General features: G+C 34.9%; 1 protein-coding gene across 12 annotated transcripts in view; it reads right to left on the bottom strand.

Moving 5' to 3' along the window:
• The window catches only part of AKAP6 (A-kinase anchoring protein 6), a 591,089-nt gene that overhangs the window by 51,567 nt on the left and 520,846 nt on the right, over window positions 1–18,676 (bottom strand). For all 12 annotated transcript variants that reach the window (XM_045059777.1, XM_045059778.1, XM_045059775.1 and 9 more), the window contains one exon: window positions 11,607–11,822. In XM_045059777.1, the coding sequence (XP_044915712.1) occupies window positions 11,607–11,822 (216 nt within the window). The remainder of the gene's footprint in view (window positions 1–11,606; window positions 11,823–18,676) is intronic.

The raw sequence follows: 18,676 nt of genomic DNA, 5'->3' as shown, positions 1-18,676 counted from the left end.
CCTAACTTCAAAATCCAATAGACTTAATACGTATTTATAAAACTCCTGTTAATTTACTTAATTAAAACAAGAGTGGATGCATATGCAACATTCATATCATTAAAAAAGACCTTATCTTAAAGAGACAATTTAGGATGCTGATTCAGGACAGTGACTCTGGAGCCAAGATGTCTAGGCTTTGACAGATCAGTTACAAACTAGCTGGGTCACTTTGGAAAAGTTGCTGAAACTCTGCTTCAACTTTTCTTATGCAAAATTGAGAGGATAATAGTACATATATCATATGACTATTAAAAGTCTTAGATGAATTAACATGTAACAGAAAAGGGCCTAACACCTAGTAAGTGTTATTATGTTAGCTATTATTATTTTTGTTGCTGTTGTTTTTTGGTCCTTCAGAAAAGGGATGCTCATTTTATTTACTTACTCCAAAGCAAGGATACTCTCTGTCAGGTTTCAGGGCAATCTATCAACCCATTTATAACTACATGTAAAATTCTGTATATCCCCATGTGTTTTTTAAATAGTCTTATTGAGGTATAATTGGCATAAAATAACTGCATAACTTAAAATGTACAATTTTATACATTTTGACATATAAATATACCCACAAAACTATCACTACAATCAAGATCATGACTATATTTACCATCCCCAAATCTTCCTCATTACACTTCATAATTCCTCTAGTGGTCACAAAGATTTTACCCTATAATTTTTTCTATTTTGTTTTACATTTACATTTAGATCTATGATCCATTCTGACTTCATCTATTTTTAAACTTTTTTAAAAAATGTTTATTTATTTATTTATTTTGAGAGACAGAGAGAGAGAGAGAGAGAGTAGGGGAGGGGAAAAGAGACAGGAGAGAGAGAATTCCAAACAGGCCTCGCACTGTCAGTGCAGAGCCTGGTGCGGAGCTCAAACTCACAAACCATGAGATCATGACCTGAGCCGAAATCAAGAGTCAGATGCTCAACTGACTGAGTCACCCAGGCTCCCTGACTTCAATTTTTTAGGATGGTGCATGCAATATGGAGTTCAATTTCATATTTGTGCATATAGATGTTAAATTGTTCCAGGATCATTTGGTGAAGGACTACCCTTGGAATTGCCTTTGCATCTTTGTCAAAAATCAATTGACCATTTTTGTGCAGCTCTAGTTCTGAAATATCTACCCTGTTCTATTGATCTATTTCTTGGCCTTGACACTAAAGCCATACTCTCCCAAACACTGTAGCTTTATTTTAAGTCTTGAAATCAGGAGGTGTAAGTCCTTTAACTTTATTCATCTTTTCCAAAATTGTTTTGACTATTCTAATGCCTTTGCATTTCCATGTGAATTTTAGAATCAGCTTATAAACTTCTACAAAATACATTACTTGAAATGTCATTTGAATTACATTGATCTTACAGATAAATCTGGGGAGAATTGATATCTTAATATTGTGCCTTATGATCCATGAGCACAGTATACTTCATCACTCATTTAGTTATTTAATTTCTGTCACCAATATTTTGTAATTTTCAGAGAATAGGTCTTCATGTATTTTGTGAGATATATCCCTAAGTATTTCGTTTTTATGCTGTTATTATAAATTATACTGTTTTTTTAAATTTCAAATTCTGGTTGTTCATGGATAGCACATAAAAATACAATTTATGTTTGTATATTGGTTTTGTATACTATAACTTTGTTAAAGTCTTTTACTAGCCCTAGGATCTTTTTTTTTGGAGAATCTATAACATTTTCTACATAGATGATCATGAAGCATGTGAGTAAAGATAATTTGGTCCCTTATCTTCCAAGTGGCATGCCTTTAATTCCTTTTTTCCTTGCTTTCTTGTATGGGCTAAAACTTCCAGTGCGATGTTAAATAGAAATGGTGAAAATGGACATCCTTGCCTTCTACTGATACTAGGAGAAAAGTATTCAGTCTTTTACCATTAAATATGCTAGCTTTAGATTATTTGTAGGGGTTACTGGGTGGGTTTAGTCCATTAAGCATCCAATTCTTGATTTTGGTTCAGGTCATGATCTCATGGTTCATGGGTTCAAGCCCCACATCGGGCTCCATGCTGACCATGTACAGCCTGCCTGGGATTCTCTCTCTGTCCCTATCCCACTCACTCTCTCTCTCTAAAAAAATAAATAAACTTTAATAAATAAAAAATAAAAAATAAAAAATAGATTATTTGTATACATCCTTTATTAAGTTGATAAAGTTTCTACATTATTTTATCTAAATAGTTGAACTTAATGGCATAATTATTCATAATATTCCCTTCATATTTTTTAATATTAGTAGAATATGTAGTGATGTCTATCTATTATTCCTGACGTTGATAATTTGTGTCTTTTCTCCATATTCCCTGATCAGTCTTGATAAAGCTTTTATCTTTTCAATAAAACAGCTTTTTTTTATTTCATTGATTTTTTTTCTCTATTGTTTTTCTGTTTTCAATTACAGTGATTTCTGCTCTGATATTTATTTCCTCCCCCCCCCTTTCTTCTACCTACTTTGTGTTTAATTTGCCCTTATTTTTCTAGTTGCATGTGGTGAAAGCTAAGATCATTATTTTAATAGCAAATTTTGGTGGCACAAATTTTAATTTTTTCTATTTCTATTCAGTACAAAACACTTGATAATTTCCCCTTCTAATTTCTTCTTTGTTCCATGAGTTGTATATAAATTTGCTATTTGGGGCGCCTGGTGGCGCAGTCGGTTAAGCGTCCGACTTCGGCCAGGTCACGATCTCGCGGTCTGTGAGTTCGAGCCCCGCATCAGGCTCTGGGCTGATGGCTCGGAGCCTGGAGGCTGTTTCCGATTCTGTGTCTCCCTCTCTCTCTGCCCTTCCCCCGTTCATGCTCTGTCTCTCTCTGTCTCAAAAATAAATAAACGTTGAAAAAAAATTAAAAAAAAATTTGCTATTTAGTTTCCATATATTTGAGGATTTTATAAATATATGCCTATTATTTATTTCTAAATTAATTCCATTATAATAAGAGAGCATACTTTGTATAATATGAGTCCTTTTACATTTTAGACTTATTCTGTGGTTCAGAAAAGAGTCATTTTTGGTAGATGTTCTGTGTGCACTTGAAAATAAAGTATATTTTTTGTTGTGGGATGAGGTGTTTTATTTTTTTTTTATTTTTATTTTTTTTTAATTTTTTTTTCAACGTTTATTTATTTTTGGGACAGAGAGAGACAGAGCATGAACGGGGGAGGGGCAGAGAGAGAGGGAGACACAGAATCGGAAACAGCCTCCAGGCTCCGAGCCATCAGCCCAGAGCCCGACGCGGGGCTCGAACTCACGGACCGCGAGATCGTGACCTGGCTGAAGTCGGACGCTTAACCGACTGCGCCACCCAGGCGCCCCAAGGATGAGGTGTTTTAAATGTCAGTTAGATCAAGTTCATTTATGGAGTGTTTATGGCTTTTATATTCTTACTGATTTTCTGTCTGCTTATGCTGCCAATTATTGAGGAAAAGTGTTGGAATCTCTTTCCAAAACTGTGTATCCCTGCCTACTTGTGTCAGTTTTTGACTCATGTAAGTTCTGTTATTAGAAGATCAACATTTACTAATGGTGTGTCCTCTAAATTAATTAGCATCTTTATCATTAAAAAAAAGTGTTCTTCTTTACATCTTATAATATTTTTGCTTTGAAATCAAATCTGTTACATATTAACAGCTGTTGTAGTTTAATGTATGTTTTTCCATACTTAACCTATTTTGTCTATAATTAAGGTGGGTTTATTATAGACAACATATAGCTCAATCTTGTTTTTTTAATCCAACCTGAGAATTACTGCCTTTCAATTGAAGTTTTTAGTCCATTTACACTTAGTAGAATTACTGATATGATTGGTTTAATCTTCCACCTTGCTTCTTTCTCTTTGTTACACCTGTGCTTTATTCCCATTTTCCCTTTTTTCCTGTATTGTGTGTGTGTGTGTGTGTGTGTGTGTGTGTGTGTGTTTATGGTTAATGATTTCATTTCCCTTGTTGGACTATTAGATACAGTTTCTTGTCATAGTATACATTTTATGTTTTCACAATCTATCTTTAAATGATATTATACTACCACATGTAGTATAAGAACCATTCAACAGTATAATTCCATTTCCTGGTCTTTGTGATATTGTTGTCATATGTTTTACTTCTACATGTTTTGTAAATCCCGCAATACATTGCTACTATCTTGTTTTAAACAACCTATTATCAATTCAAGAGATTTAAATAATACAAAAATAGTTTCATATTAACCTACATAGTAGCCATTTCCAGTACTTAACATTCCTCTGTACAGATTCAAGTTTCCCACTGATAGCATTTTTCTTTTGCCTGCAGAATTTCTCTTAACATTTCTTGTAATGCAGTTCTGCTGGTGATAATTTTTTTTCTTCTTTTGATGTCTGAAAACTGTTTTTATCTTTCTCTTTGAATATTTCTCTGTGTGTAGAATTCTTGGTTGTTATTTTTTCCCAATACTTTAAAGATGTTGCTCCACTGTCTCCTGATCTGCATAGTTTTGAAAAAGAATTCTGCTATAACTCAATAATAATAACTCTTAATAAGTCTGCTATAACTCTTAATAATAACTCTGTTTTCTCTGCATGCTTTGAAGATATTCCCTTATCACTGGTTTTAATCAATTTGGTTATGATGTCCCTTGTGTTGTTTTTTCATGTTTATTGTGCCTAAAGTCTACTGACAAGTATCAGTTTATACTTTTCATCAAATTTGGAAAATTTTGGCCATTATTTCTTCAAAAATTGTTTCTCTTTATGTCCTTTCTTTTAGGGATTCCAATTACATATATATCGTGTTGCTTAAAGTTATCTCACAGCTCACTCATGCATTGTTTTCTATTTTGTCTTATTTTTCTCTGTGTTTCATTTTAGACAGTTTCTATTGTTACATTTTCAGGTTTATGAATCACTTCTACAATATTTAATTGGCTGTTCATACCACTCAGTGTAGTTTTCATCTCAGTTATTATAGTTTTTATCTGTAAAAGTTTGACTTTTGACAGATATCTTCAATGTCTGTACTTAATATGCACAATATTTTTGTCTAACTTCTTGGCAGTTAGCTTCTCTCTGCAGCTCTCTCCTCTCTATTACTCTATAGCAAATAGCAAAATAGATACAGTCCTATAGCACATTTAGCTGTCTTGGCCTCCTCAGACTCCCGGACCTGTCTCTTCAACTCAGTGAGACTGCCAGAATCTGTATAGACTTCCTCTCCATATGCTGTGCCTTGGAATTTCTGGGCAGAAAATTGGGTAACCATAGTATCACTTCATTCATTTCACATGCAAGGTTAAAATTTGTGATTTTGGGAGCACCTGGGTGGTTCAGACAGCTAAGTGGATGACTTCGGCTCAGGTCATGATCTCATGGTTCGTGGGTTCAAGCCCAACATTGGTCTCTGTGCTGACAACTCAGAGCCTGGAGCCAATTCAGATTCTGTGTCTTCCTCTCTCTCTGCTTCTCCCCACTTGCTCACTCTCTCTCTCTCTCAAAAGTAAAAAAAAAAAAAAATAATGTGATTTTGCCCAGTTTTTTAGTTGTTTCAGGTGCAAGGATAAATGTGATCTCATACTTTATCTTGGCTGAAAGTGGATATCTGCTTATGTACTTTAAGAGGAAGAAGGCCTACAGCCTTCATCAAGGAGTTATGGCCTCTTTATTAAAAGATAAGAAACACTGTTCTGAGTAAATTTATAGATTATTGGTATGGATGATTGTCGTTACTATGGATTGTCTTATACATTTTAATTTTCATCTGTTGTAAGAAGTGATATTTACACTGGTAAAATCTTGGTTCTCTATAATAAACACATAATAAATTCAGAATGCTATTTTGGAAGATGGGATGGCTTAAGGTAACATAAATGTATAGTACTGTCAGTCAAGATATGAGCCTGAATCAATGAAAGGAATAAAAGGAACAAAGCTCAAGTTTCTTTGGCTCACAAAGAAAGAAGTCAGAAGACTAGGAAAGAGAAAAACCAAAAGATACAATTCAAATGAAAATTAGAATTAAAGCTTGAAAAGTATGGACACACACCAATATTACAGTTAACACACACACACACACACACACACACACACACACAAAAGTAAGTCTGGGTAAAGAGTTTAAATGTATGAAGAACAAGTGTAATGTAAAATAATTATGCAATTTCAAAATCTTGATAAGGGAAAAAGATACTTTTGGGATTTGTCAAGATACTTGATAAGGGAGAAAGGTGCTTTGGAGGTTTTATACAAGATCTCTTGCTTTCTTGTAACTTTTGAAAAAGAGATAAATATATTCATTATTTACCTAGTTAGGGGTAATAGGGAAGTTTGACATTTATACACTTACCTAAATTTTTCTGAATATTATGGAAAGTTTTTCCATATTTTTGTCTGTAATTAGCTATGAATATTACCTAATATGATAGTTATTTGTACATTTGTATTATCTTTCGAACTGTGCTTTTTAAGGAAGGGGAAGGGATTTAATTTACTGCTGAATCTCTAACACTGACTACTATAGAGCATCTCTTAGAGAAAATTCACTTATTTAACAAATATTATGAAGTACCTATTAAACCCTATGTGAAGTTTTAGGAATGCAGAGGTGAACAGAAACTGGCTACGTGGCTGCTTTCTTCAGACCAATGGAGAAGACCAATGGTAATCGAATCATCACACAAACAGATGTCAATTGAACCATAAGGAATACTGCATATGGGATTAAGTGACATCTCTTATATAAGCTATTTCCAAAATGACGAATGAAGACAATCCTATAACACAGTGACTGAATCAGAGCTTCTAATTTGCAGTATCAGAACTTAGTCCACATTTAAAAAAAATTTAAATCCCAGTTAGTTACCATATAGTGTAATAATGATTTCAGGAATAGAATTCAGTGATTCATCACTTGTATATAACACCCAGTGCTCTTCCCAACAAGTGTCCTCCTTAAGGCCCCTTGTCCATTTAGCTCATCACCCCCCCCACCCAACACGACACCCGTTTGTTCTCTGTGTATGAGAGTCTCTTATGGTTTGTCTCCCTCCTTGTTTTTATATTATTTTTGCTTCCCTTCCTTTATGTTCATCAGTTTTGTATCTTAAAGTCCACATATGAGTGAAGTCATATGGTATTTGTCTTTCACTGACTGATTTATTTCACTTAGCATAATACACTCTAGTTCCATCCACATTGTTGCAAATGGCAAGATTTATTCTTTTTGATTCAATTCTTTTTCATTGAGTAATATGTCATTTTATATATATACCACATCTTCCTTATCCATTCATCACTCAATGGACATTTGGGCTCTTTCCATTCTTTGGCTATTGTCAATAGTGCTGCTATAAACATTGGGGTGCATGTGCCCCTTCGAATCAGCATTTTTGTATCCTATGGATAAATACCTAGTAGGGCAAATGCTAGGTTGTAGGGAAGTTCTATTTTTTATTTTTTGAGGAACCTCCATACTGTTTTCCAGCGTGGCTGCACCAGTTTGCTTTTCCACCAGCAATGCAAAAGAGACCCTCTTTCTCTGCATCCTTGCCAAAACCTGTCATTGCTGGAGTTGTTAATGTTAGCCATTCTTACTGGTATGAGGTGGTATCTCATTGAGGTTTTGATTTGTATTTCCCTGATGATGGGTGATGTTGAACATTTTTTCATGTGTCAGCCATCTGGATGTCTTCTTTGGAAAAGTGTCTATTCATATCTTTGGCCCATTTCTTCACTGGATTATTTGTTTTTTGGGTGTTGGATTTGATAAATTCTTTATAGATTTTGGAGACTAACCCTTTATCTGATATGTCATTTGCAAATATCTTCTCCCATTCCATTGGTTGCCTTTTAGTATTACTGATTGTTTCCATCACTATGCAGAGGCTTTTTATCTTGATGAGGTCTCAATAGTTCATTTTTGCTTTTGTTTCCCTTGCCTCTGGAGACATGTCAAGTAAGAAGTTGCTGTGGCCGAGGTCAAAGAGGATGTTGCCTGTTTTCTCCTTTAGGATTTTGATGGCTTCCTGTAATACACTTACGTCTTTCATCCATTTTGAGTTTATTTTTGTGCACATTGTAAGAAAGTTGTCCTGGTCATTCTTCTGCATGTTGCCAACCAGTTTTGCCAAAACCATTTGCTAAAGAGACTGTCTTTACTCCACTGGATATTCTTTCTTGCTTTGTCCAAGATTAGTTGGCCATATGTTTGTGGGTCCATTTCTGGGATTCTCTATTCTGTTCCATTGATCTGAGTGTCTGTTCTTGTGCCAGTACTATACTATATTGATGATTACAGCTTTGTAATATAGATTGAAGTCTAGAATTGTGATACTTCCAGCTTTGGTTTTCTTTTTCATGATTGCTTTGGCTATTCAGGGTCTTATCTGGTTCCATACAAATTTTAGGATTATTTGTTCTAGCTCTGTGAAAAAGCTGGTGTTATTTTGATAGGTATTGCATTGAATATGTAGATTGCTTTGTGTAGTTTTGACATTTTAACAATGCTTGATCTTCTAATCCATGAGCATGGATTAGAATTTTTTTCCATTTTTTTGTGTCTTCTTCAATTTCTTTCATAAGCTTTCTATAGTTTTCAGTGTATAGATTTTTCACCTCTTTTGTTAGGTTTATTTCCTAGGTATTTTATGGTTTTTAGTGCAAATGTAAATGGGATTGATTCCTTGATTTCCCTTTCTGCTGCTTCATTATTGGTGTATAGAAATGCAACCGATTTCTATGCATTAATTTTATATCCTGTGACTCTAGCATATTCATGGATCAGTTCTAGCGGTTTTTTTGTGGAGTCTTTTGGGTTTTCCACGTAGAGGATCATGCTGTCTGCAAAGAGTGAAAGTGTGACTCACTCCTTGCCAATTTGGATGCCTTTTATTTCTTTTTGTTGTCTGATTGCTGAAGCTAGGACTTCCAACACTATGTTGAATAACAGTGGTGAGAGTGGACATCCTTGTTGAGTTCCTGACCTTAGGGGGAAAGTTCTCAGTTTTTTCCCATTGAGGATGATATTAGTGGTGGGTCTTTCATATATGGCCTTTATGATCTTGAGGTATGATACTTCTATCCCTAATTTCTTGAGAGTTTTTATCAAGAAAGGATGCTGTGTATTTTGTCAAATGCTTTTTCTATATCTATCGAGAGGATTATGCGGTTCTTATACTTTCTTTTACTAATGCGTGGTATCAAATTGACCTAGTCCACATTTTTATCCAATAGCTCATACAGAATTTCCTTCAGAAATAACTTTTGAAGAAAAGAGTATACCACCAGATACTTCACATCATGTTTTAGAACTTGGAAACATTGTCACTATCATTGGAAACATTATCACCATCACACAGGTCAAAAGGCATCTTCTTGGTGGTCTCATGAAGGTGAATAGTCTTATAGAAATGCAATAATACTCAAAGCCATTTTGGGGGAATATGAACCCTGATCATGAATGTAGATATAGTTTTAAACCAAATGTCAGAATAAAAGAAAATTTATTAAATAAAAGCATGTACTCATCCATTTAGCAAATATCTGTCAAACATCTACCATGTGCAAGTACGTCCCAGGCCTTGCAAACAGGCACTGAAAGTCCCTGTGCATGAAGGACCAAGGGGATGGCATGAGGGTGAGGCATATGATAAACAAGCAAACAGACCACTTAGAGACTTCTGATTTTCTGCATAGGCAGCCTCCCACAATGGTCAATGGTTGCTTGCCTATCAAAGCAATATGGACTCTTTACTAAACAACAGAGATCAGAAGCAAGAAATATCTCCAACTTAATTAGGTACCCTCTGCTGACTGAATTGTTGCCATTAGTCTTATTCTGTTCTATCCTTTTCTTGACAGTGATTTTCAACCTTGTTTAGCACAGACCTTATTTGCTACCTCCATCATTCCAAAAGCCTACACACTCAGTAGACAACCTAAAGAAAAGGGGAGACTTTTCTCTATATGCAATTTATATCTACCTCTATGTGTTAGCTTGAGCCTCTAAGAAGTAGCCGGGGTTTTAAAATGAAAGCTTACTTCCACCACAGAAGCAGGATAAAAATGTCTACATCTAGTCCACAGAGATCTAGTCCTGCAACCCTGATCATATGATTTCAAGTAAATCCCCAAAGAAAGCCATTTTTGTCTCCTCCAAAGCAGCTTGAATGCTTCCAAAATGTCAGAGCTTCTCCAGGTGCAGATGGTTTTTGTGTAAGTTTTATTATGGTCACTACTATGCTTAGAGGCTTCAAAACTATAGAATAAAAAATAACTTCTTTTGCCCTTCTAAACACTGAAAGAAAGAAAGAAAGAAAGAAAGAAAGAAAGAAAGAAAGAAAGAAAGAAAGAGAAAACACACTAGCTAAATAGCTTCATAGGTCTTTTCCAGGAAAGACATCCAATTATATAGACTCTGATTACTGGTAATAATTTGGAAGTCTTAAGAAATTTAACAACTTCAGCTTAAAACAATTAAATTGAACTGTTGATGATACAATCACCCCCTAGACTCAACATAGCTGCAGATGCAGAAAAAGTGAGAAGGCTTACTGATTCATTGTCCCTTCTGTTCCCAGTCCCCAATGCCAAACACATCAGACAGCAGATATTAAGAATTTGTTAAAATTAGAATTCACAGGAGAAGACTTTTTTCAGTGGCAGGATTATTACATTTGATTTTTCAATTTTGAATCTTGGACTTTCCAAACCCATAGAACTGATAATATAAACATATAACAATAACTTTCCATTCCATGTATGTATGTATGTGTTTCATTTATGTAAGTCAAACATGAAAATTAGGTATTCAACTAATGGTCAGTGACTTCAAAGTCATTTGGGGAATGCAATCTTTTTATCAATAAATCTTTTCTATTAAGAATATGAAGGTTTTCTGGACAAGAACTTATTCTCTACTATTATTAAACAACCTTAGTCACATATATTTCCTTCATGTATCAATGGTTTGAACTTATAATCAACTTGGAAAATTCTTAAAAGGGACCCTACCCCTGCCTTGAACCCTGCATTAGAATTCACAGAGGAAACTTTCTAGCTCTCAGCAATGCATATCTATCAAAAGAAGCTCTAAGCAAAAGAAATGGAGTTTGTTGTACGAACAGTGTTAAGTCATCATGTAATGAAAATGTAAGCAGTATACTTTATGTCATTGCCTCATAGAGCAATGCCTCATAGAGCATACACATTGCTACACGTGCTTTCAGAGTAGAAAGCCACCTTCTAACAAAATCTTCATGGGGTATTTTATGATTAAAGAATATCACTGGTGAAGGAATGACTGAAGGAATTAATGGCTTAGTTTGGCAAGATTAAGCCAACTCTTCCTGTGATTTTTTTCAAGACAATGAGATACACTGAAACACTTCTTATTGGTAGGCAAATAAATCTCTGTGCTATGACAAATGGAATTTCATCTAGTGGTTGGAGAGATCTATCCCTTTCTTTCACAAAACCACTTGTAAGATGAATACATTTTCCAATTTCTGAAATAATTTTTTTCTGAGAAAAATAAGAGACCATTATGCTTAAAAAAAAAATATCACTCACAGACTCCTTTCCCATCTTCTTTTGTAGCCGTGTTTGCCACTGAACAGCTTGCATGACAATGGCTTCCCATCTTCTTTCAAGATTTACAATGATCAGTTGCATGGGCTGGTGGTCTGCGTTCAGATTGCAAGTGTCCCGGTCATCCAGAAGATGCTGGCACAATCGCAGGATGGAGGCCACTCCACGTCGTCGCTGTTTGATTTCACCACAGAGGGACTGCAACACAGAAAGGGCTTGATCCGTGGGTGTTTATAAAGCATAATTCCCCCCAAATTGAAATACCTACTTCCACCATTATTTCAAATTATAGTGATGTGCTTGGCTATGAATAAGACAAGAATGGCTCTGGAGTTGCCTTTAGATTGGAGACCGTCTGTTGATACCCAACTAATGCCAAAGAATTCAGCTGCATCCCACTCTTCTTCCCTTTTTTTCAATGATTTCTCCATCTAAAACGCTGGGTCCCACCTGGACACCTAGGTGATTAACAATTTACAACTTAATGAAATTTAGGTCATATGAATGCCAAACAGATTGACCTGCTTTAATTCCAGGTGACAGGAAACCCAAAAGATAGAGAAGTGCTCCAAAAGGAAATGGAAATTTTCCAAACTTACTCCTAGATTTTTTGAGGCCAAAAGTTTAGTTTTCTACTGGCTGGGAATAAGTTAAATAAGATTGCAGAGAAGTTTCATACCTAACATCTATTATTGGGGAAAAATGGATAAGCAACATTTCTCTTCCGAAGCTTGATTAACAAAGCAATAATGTTCTGAGAACAGAAATTAGGATACTGGATTATTACTGCACTATTTGTTGGTTGCTGTTTCTTTTAATAGACATTCACACAATTTAAGAAGGATATGCATGCATCAAAATAGCATTTTGCCCCCAGAAGCATTTGTATTGCTGCAGTGACCCTAAGCTGAACGATTCAAGCAAAATAGTGGGTACACATGTCTAAAAATATTATATCTTTTCTTTGCCTACGGATAGTGTGTAAGTGATATTCTAATTCAAAGCCTTCAGGAGAAATGATGATTGTATCCACAAACATCACTGAATTACTAATCTCCTTCTACTGCTACAATTGGACTGTTCTAACAGTTAACAGATTGCTTATTAATCAACAAGGGTAAACAAGACAATGCAATTTCATTTAGTGTGAGAGTTTTAATGCCTAAAAGTATTTGTGCTTAAAATGTTAATCTAGATAAGGCTTCATTAGTAGAAGTCTTAAAATGATTAAATGCGGTTCATTGAAATGTGCACAGAGTGGCAGTAGATCAGCAGGTGGACATTTCAAACAGATGTTCCACTTACTGATATAATACATGCAGTAGCCATTTAAATGACCCTAGCTCAGTAATAGCTGAAATTCTATTATTTCTGTAATGAAAGAACACTGTACCTTTAATATTTCTGAATTTTAAATAAGGTGAATGACAAATTCCCAAACCTCTATTTATGGCAAAATATGACTAGGAATTTTATTATTCAATTTATACCAGTGCAGCATTTTTAGTTATGTTTCTTGAACTTACCCTTATTTATTTTCCTAGCATTCATTATTATTTTCCTACATAACTCCTGATATAACCACCAGGTCTGACAAATTTCTTTACTGATGCTATTCATTTGTTCAAGGCTGAATGAGGAGAAACCCCTAGACATTCAAAGATAAAACTTGAGGGCCTATCAAAGCAAAAGCATTGTTTCCATCTCCTCCCATCCTGCTAACTGCCCCCTCCTAAATACATTCTCTCTCTCTCTCCCTCTCTCTCTCTTTCACACACACACACACACACACACACACACACACACACACACACACACACACACAATTTGCTCTCTTGCTCTAGAACTGTTGAGCAAGTCAAACTGTCAAGTCCAATTAATACCTGCCAAATTTTGATCCAATATTAACATTTCAAGATAATAATATAGCCAACTGAAATTCACTGAAATGAGTCCTATGAATATGAATATTGAGGATTTCTTTGTTTTGTTTTGTTATACATTTGTTAACAATAAAGGGCTAGAAAAATCAAGAGTGATATTTCCATACCATAAAATTGGATCTTGCAAAACTCTGTTTGAAGTTGACTAGACCAGTAACTGCATTCATCAAGCTAGCAAAAAGTCCCCATGTCTCTTAGCCAAATGAAAATTTGCCATGGACAGCACTAAACGTATGTGTGTAGCTAGCACAGCCACATTGGTAACATTTAAAAAGTAGCCCAAATAAGCTTCATGCACCTTAAAGGCATTTTTGAAGTTCTGAAACAGGGCATGTGAGATCACTAGGGGAAATTTTCGTAAACGCCATAATCTTTTTATGAGTATCTAGAATTCACCCAGTATTTAGGTATCCAGATGAACCCCAACCCACATCTTAATGTGAGTCAGTCCAGGTAAAAAACTGTGAAAGCTGTTTTTGATGTTCAATATAGGATTTTATTGAATGTTGACATTCACTACCTAATTTTGGGATCTTCACAATTCCACAGTTTTTTTTTTCTCTTACTTTAAATATCTAAAGAACTTAGTCTACATTCTGGATTAATAATTTATCCTATATGTACAGTGGGAAATAACACGACTTTAAAAAGGAGGCAAAAATTGAGAATTTTAAATGCCAACATAATTTTTGATAGTTTTTTATATCTAGGAGATATAACTGATAAAATAACATTCTTCTACATAAATGAGTTTCCATGACAACCATTAAAATATACATATTTATTTATAATCACAAACACATACTCAATAAAACCAGTGCATTTTCTGGTGATGTTTCTTAGAATCAGTAGTTTACATTATTTCCATGATAAACTATGCACAGAAAAATGTTAAATGTAACTACACAGGAACAAATAAGTATTGTAACTACTCCTGGCTTACATCTTCAGAGAAAAGTACTTTTAAACACAAATCCAAACTAAATAACCTAAGTAAGGCACTGAAATAAGATAAACTCATCCCTGCCTCTTAGACTTCCTCAAATGTGCATTGTACCTTCTGTCTGCTAGGCAGTGGTTTATGCATGAAGGCTTCAAACAGGAGCAAGTTCCTGCTCCTTCTCTCAAGGAGCTGAAGTCTACTGAAGGTGGACTATCCACAAATAAGCATGGTACCAAGAGTAATGTAGAGAGAGACCTGTTAACAGAATGTTTGTGCAAGTTGCTTTTGAAGGAGTTGGTGAAATCTCCAGGGAAATAATGGGAACCAGATGGTCCAAGCTGAATGGTTGTGGTTATAAAGATAGAAGGTTCAGGAACAAGTAGCCTGGGGCAGCGGGAGCACCTAGTGTGTTAGGGAGAAGAGACAGTGAAGCAACTGGACAGGAAGTAATTAACAGAAAAATTTGTAATGTTTTTCATTATTGCCAATTCTGAAGCATTTTCCTTGATATCTGATGAGATATGCTTGATTCTCAAGCACAGTCATATTGCCTTCACAGAAAAGTATAAAGACAAGAAGAGTAAAGGAAATTTATATTTTTTTTATTTTTTTTTTGATGTTTATTTACTTTTGAGAGAGAAAGACAAAGCATGAGTGGGGAAAGGACAGAGAGAGAGAGAGGGAGGCACAGAATCTAAACCAGCTCCAGGCTCTGAGCTGTCAGCAGAGAGCCCGATATGGGGCTTGAACTCAGAAACGGCGAGATCATGACCTGAGCTGAAGTCGGTCACTTAACTGACTGAGCCACCCAGGTGCCCCAAGTAAAGGAAATTTAAAAAGAAAGAAAAAAAACCCCACTAATTATCAGTATGTCTAAGAAAGAGATTCCAAATGTTTTTGTTTTAGTTGTCCTATTATTTGGTCATTGTTAGGCAATGTCTTCTTAGAAGACTACCTCTCAGTATGGAGGTCATTGTCTTATATCACTTCAGAATCCAATTGGTGGAATATAGTTTGGTGTGCTACTTTTAAATTTCTAATCTCTTATTTTCTTTATTTTACATTTCTATTCAATTTCCTCATGTTATTAAAAAGGCAGACTTGCTATAAGAAGTGTAGAAAAGTAAAAATCAAAATTTCTAAGTCATTGTTTTCCTTTACAATAATTGGATATCCAACCTTCTAAACACATCTTTTTGGACGTGTTACAATAGAGTTGTCAACATTCTGAAGGTTTTTCTATCACACGTATAAACGGTCTGGTTTTCAATTAATCAATGGTGATGCAAAGGATGTTTTTGGTCTATTGGGGGGGTCTTTTATTTAGTTAGTTGTTTGTTTATTTTTAACATTTTTATTTATTTTTGAGAGAGAGGGGACAGAGTATGAGCAGGGGAGGGGCAGAGTGAGAGGGAGACACAGGATCTGAAGCAGGATCCAGGCTCTGAGCTATCAGTACAGATCCCAAAGCAGGACTTGAACTGGTGAACCACATGACCAAGACTTCAGCAAAAGTTGGACACAGCCAACTGAGCCACCCAGGTGCCCCTATTTATTTATTTTTTAATGAGGGTTTTTCTTTCTCCCCTCCTAACATTCTGTCAGCCTTTTTGACTGTTTAAGCCTCTCTATTATTAGCCAAATGTGATGTAACATCCTTTTTGACACTGGCTTCAGTTTAATACGATTAAAGGTAAGACTTCCAATACTGATACTTTGTTTTTCATTATATATTAAACATATGCATATATACACACATATACATACATATATTGTATAATATTATACTTACTTGTATACCCATATTCTTGACCTTAAATAATAGTGTCATCTACTATCACAGAAGGATATAAATAAGCTTACAAGAAAAGAACTACAATTAGACCAAAAACCAAACCACACAATAAGTAAAACATAAGAACTAAATAGAGAAAAGAGAGATGAAGAGGAAAATAAAAATTTTAAAATACCAAAACTAAGCAGAAAAAAAAATCTGTTTAAGAAACTCCAAAGCAATTTGTGTCTATATCTCTTACATAATTTTATTCAGCAGGTTAATGTAACATCATTAAATAGGTCAATATTAACAAAGTGATAGGACATTAGATGATCTGTCAACTAAAAACTATTTATGAAGCAATTCCATTTATAAGAGCAAACATAACTTTATTTTCTAGATTGATCAAGTTTTTAACAATATCTATTGAATAGGCCCTCTCTGTAGTAAGCACAATAAAGAAGTTTTAACCTGCATATATGATACATACTTGCCTTCAATCTAGTTGGAGTGAGGAAATAACAGAGAGAGGAAAAAAGTGAAAAAGACATGCAAGTTCTTCTGGCTTAAAGAGTCACAAGTAAATAGCTCCACCTCTTTGTTGCAAGGGTCCCCCACACTTTTTCATGTTGTCTTTCCTTTTTGCACTTTCTGTATTTTACCATTTTAATTTTATAAGGTGGGAAACTGTCTTCTCTTAGTCTGCTACCTGTGACCAGATTTGTAGAGCAAATATTCTCAGAGACTTCTCCAGGCCAAGTAGCACTAGCATCACCTGGAAACTTGGAAATGCCAGTGCTCTAGGGCCACTCCACCTGTTCTGAATCTGCAGCTCTGGGACAGGCATCAGTGAGCTATGGTTTAACAAACACTATATGTGATTACAATGCATGCTGAAGTTTGAAAACACTGGCCTATGGAAACAGAGGAACTTAGTTTTATAGATAAGAGAATTAATCCAATTGAGCAGATTTTTTTTTTTAGAAGTATGAAATAGAAGTTACAATTCTGTTTCTGGAGTCACATTGTTAGCCAAGAGCCTAGAGACCACACCAATGGTGCTCAGTTCTTTTTTTAATTGTTACTGAATTACTGCCAGAAAAAGAATCAATCAATCAATCAATAAGTCTTTTTGACCAGAGGTATCTTTATCTTATTAGTACGTGCTTGATGATCTTTGGAATTTTCAGTATAATTATTAAGCATGATGATATGTTAGGTTGTTTGAATACTGTATTTGGGGATTTTTCTCTTTTTAATCAATTTTATCAAAGAAATTATTTAGTAATTAATGACTCCAATACATGTGTCATTGTGCTAAAGATGCTTCTCTCAGAAAGTGTATATAATAAAACAAAACCATGATGATTGTTCAGGAGGTACAAAGCATCAGATGCAGATAATGTTAATGCTACAGCCATTGTCTAACAAGAACATACAGTATGTGGGGAAAATGAGAGGCAATACTGGTACCTCTATGAGCCTTCAAAAGATGCTTTTTACTGGTTGGTTCTGGATTATTATTTTGGGGCAAGGATGCCAAAGATAATATGAATGGTATTTCTTACAGCAATAAACATTTATTGAGTATCATCTATGTGCTAAACACCATACTTTTCATTATAGGTTGGAATTAGTAAGTAAGGGGAATATAATAAGATGTGGTACCTGTTTTTAGGTGCTTGTTATTTGGCTGTAAAGAAAAGACTCTCCCTCCTCAAAGTAAACGTTGACTTGGGGGATGAAAAGATCATTACTAGCAGGAGTATATAGATTAATGTTCATGGACCTAGTACTATGTTAAAGTTGCTGAAGATCAAAAAGGTGGAGGGAAGAGAGGTCAGGCATTACAGTTGGAAGAGTCACATAAGAAAGGTCAAGAAACTACAATTTTGGTAACATTTTAAAACAGGATGGAAATTCAAGTGGACAATGATGATAATCATAATTCAATTATCCGTGCATCCATCCATCCATCCAACAATCCAAATGCGCGTATTGAGTGCCTCTTATGTACCAGGCACTGTTCTCAGGGATGGGGATATAGCAGTGAGCAACAAGAGTTCTGCTTTCATAGAACTTACATTTGAATTTGTGTGTGTTGGGGGTAGTGGTAAGAGGCTGGAAATAAAACATAAATAAACCTACAAGAAAATATCAGATAATGATGAGATATAAAATAAAATAGGGTGAAATGGTGGAAAGTGGTGGGGGTTACTTTAAACTGGATAGTCAGTAAAGCTTCTTTGAGGGGGTAACATCACATAATAAAACATTTAGATATAGAAACAACATAACTTAGTGTTCTGATGCTGCAATAATTTAGACAAGATAATGTTTGTAACATGGCCAATTTAGGCCATAAAAAGGCATATTTTATGATTAAGTA

This window comes from Felis catus, chromosome B3 (assembly GCF_018350175.1).
Source record: "Felis catus isolate Fca126 chromosome B3, F.catus_Fca126_mat1.0, whole genome shotgun sequence".
Lineage (NCBI taxonomy): Eukaryota > Metazoa > Chordata > Mammalia > Carnivora > Felidae > Felis > Felis catus.
Note: the sequence above shows the minus strand (reverse complement) of the source record. Positions and strands in the feature narration are given on the sequence as shown.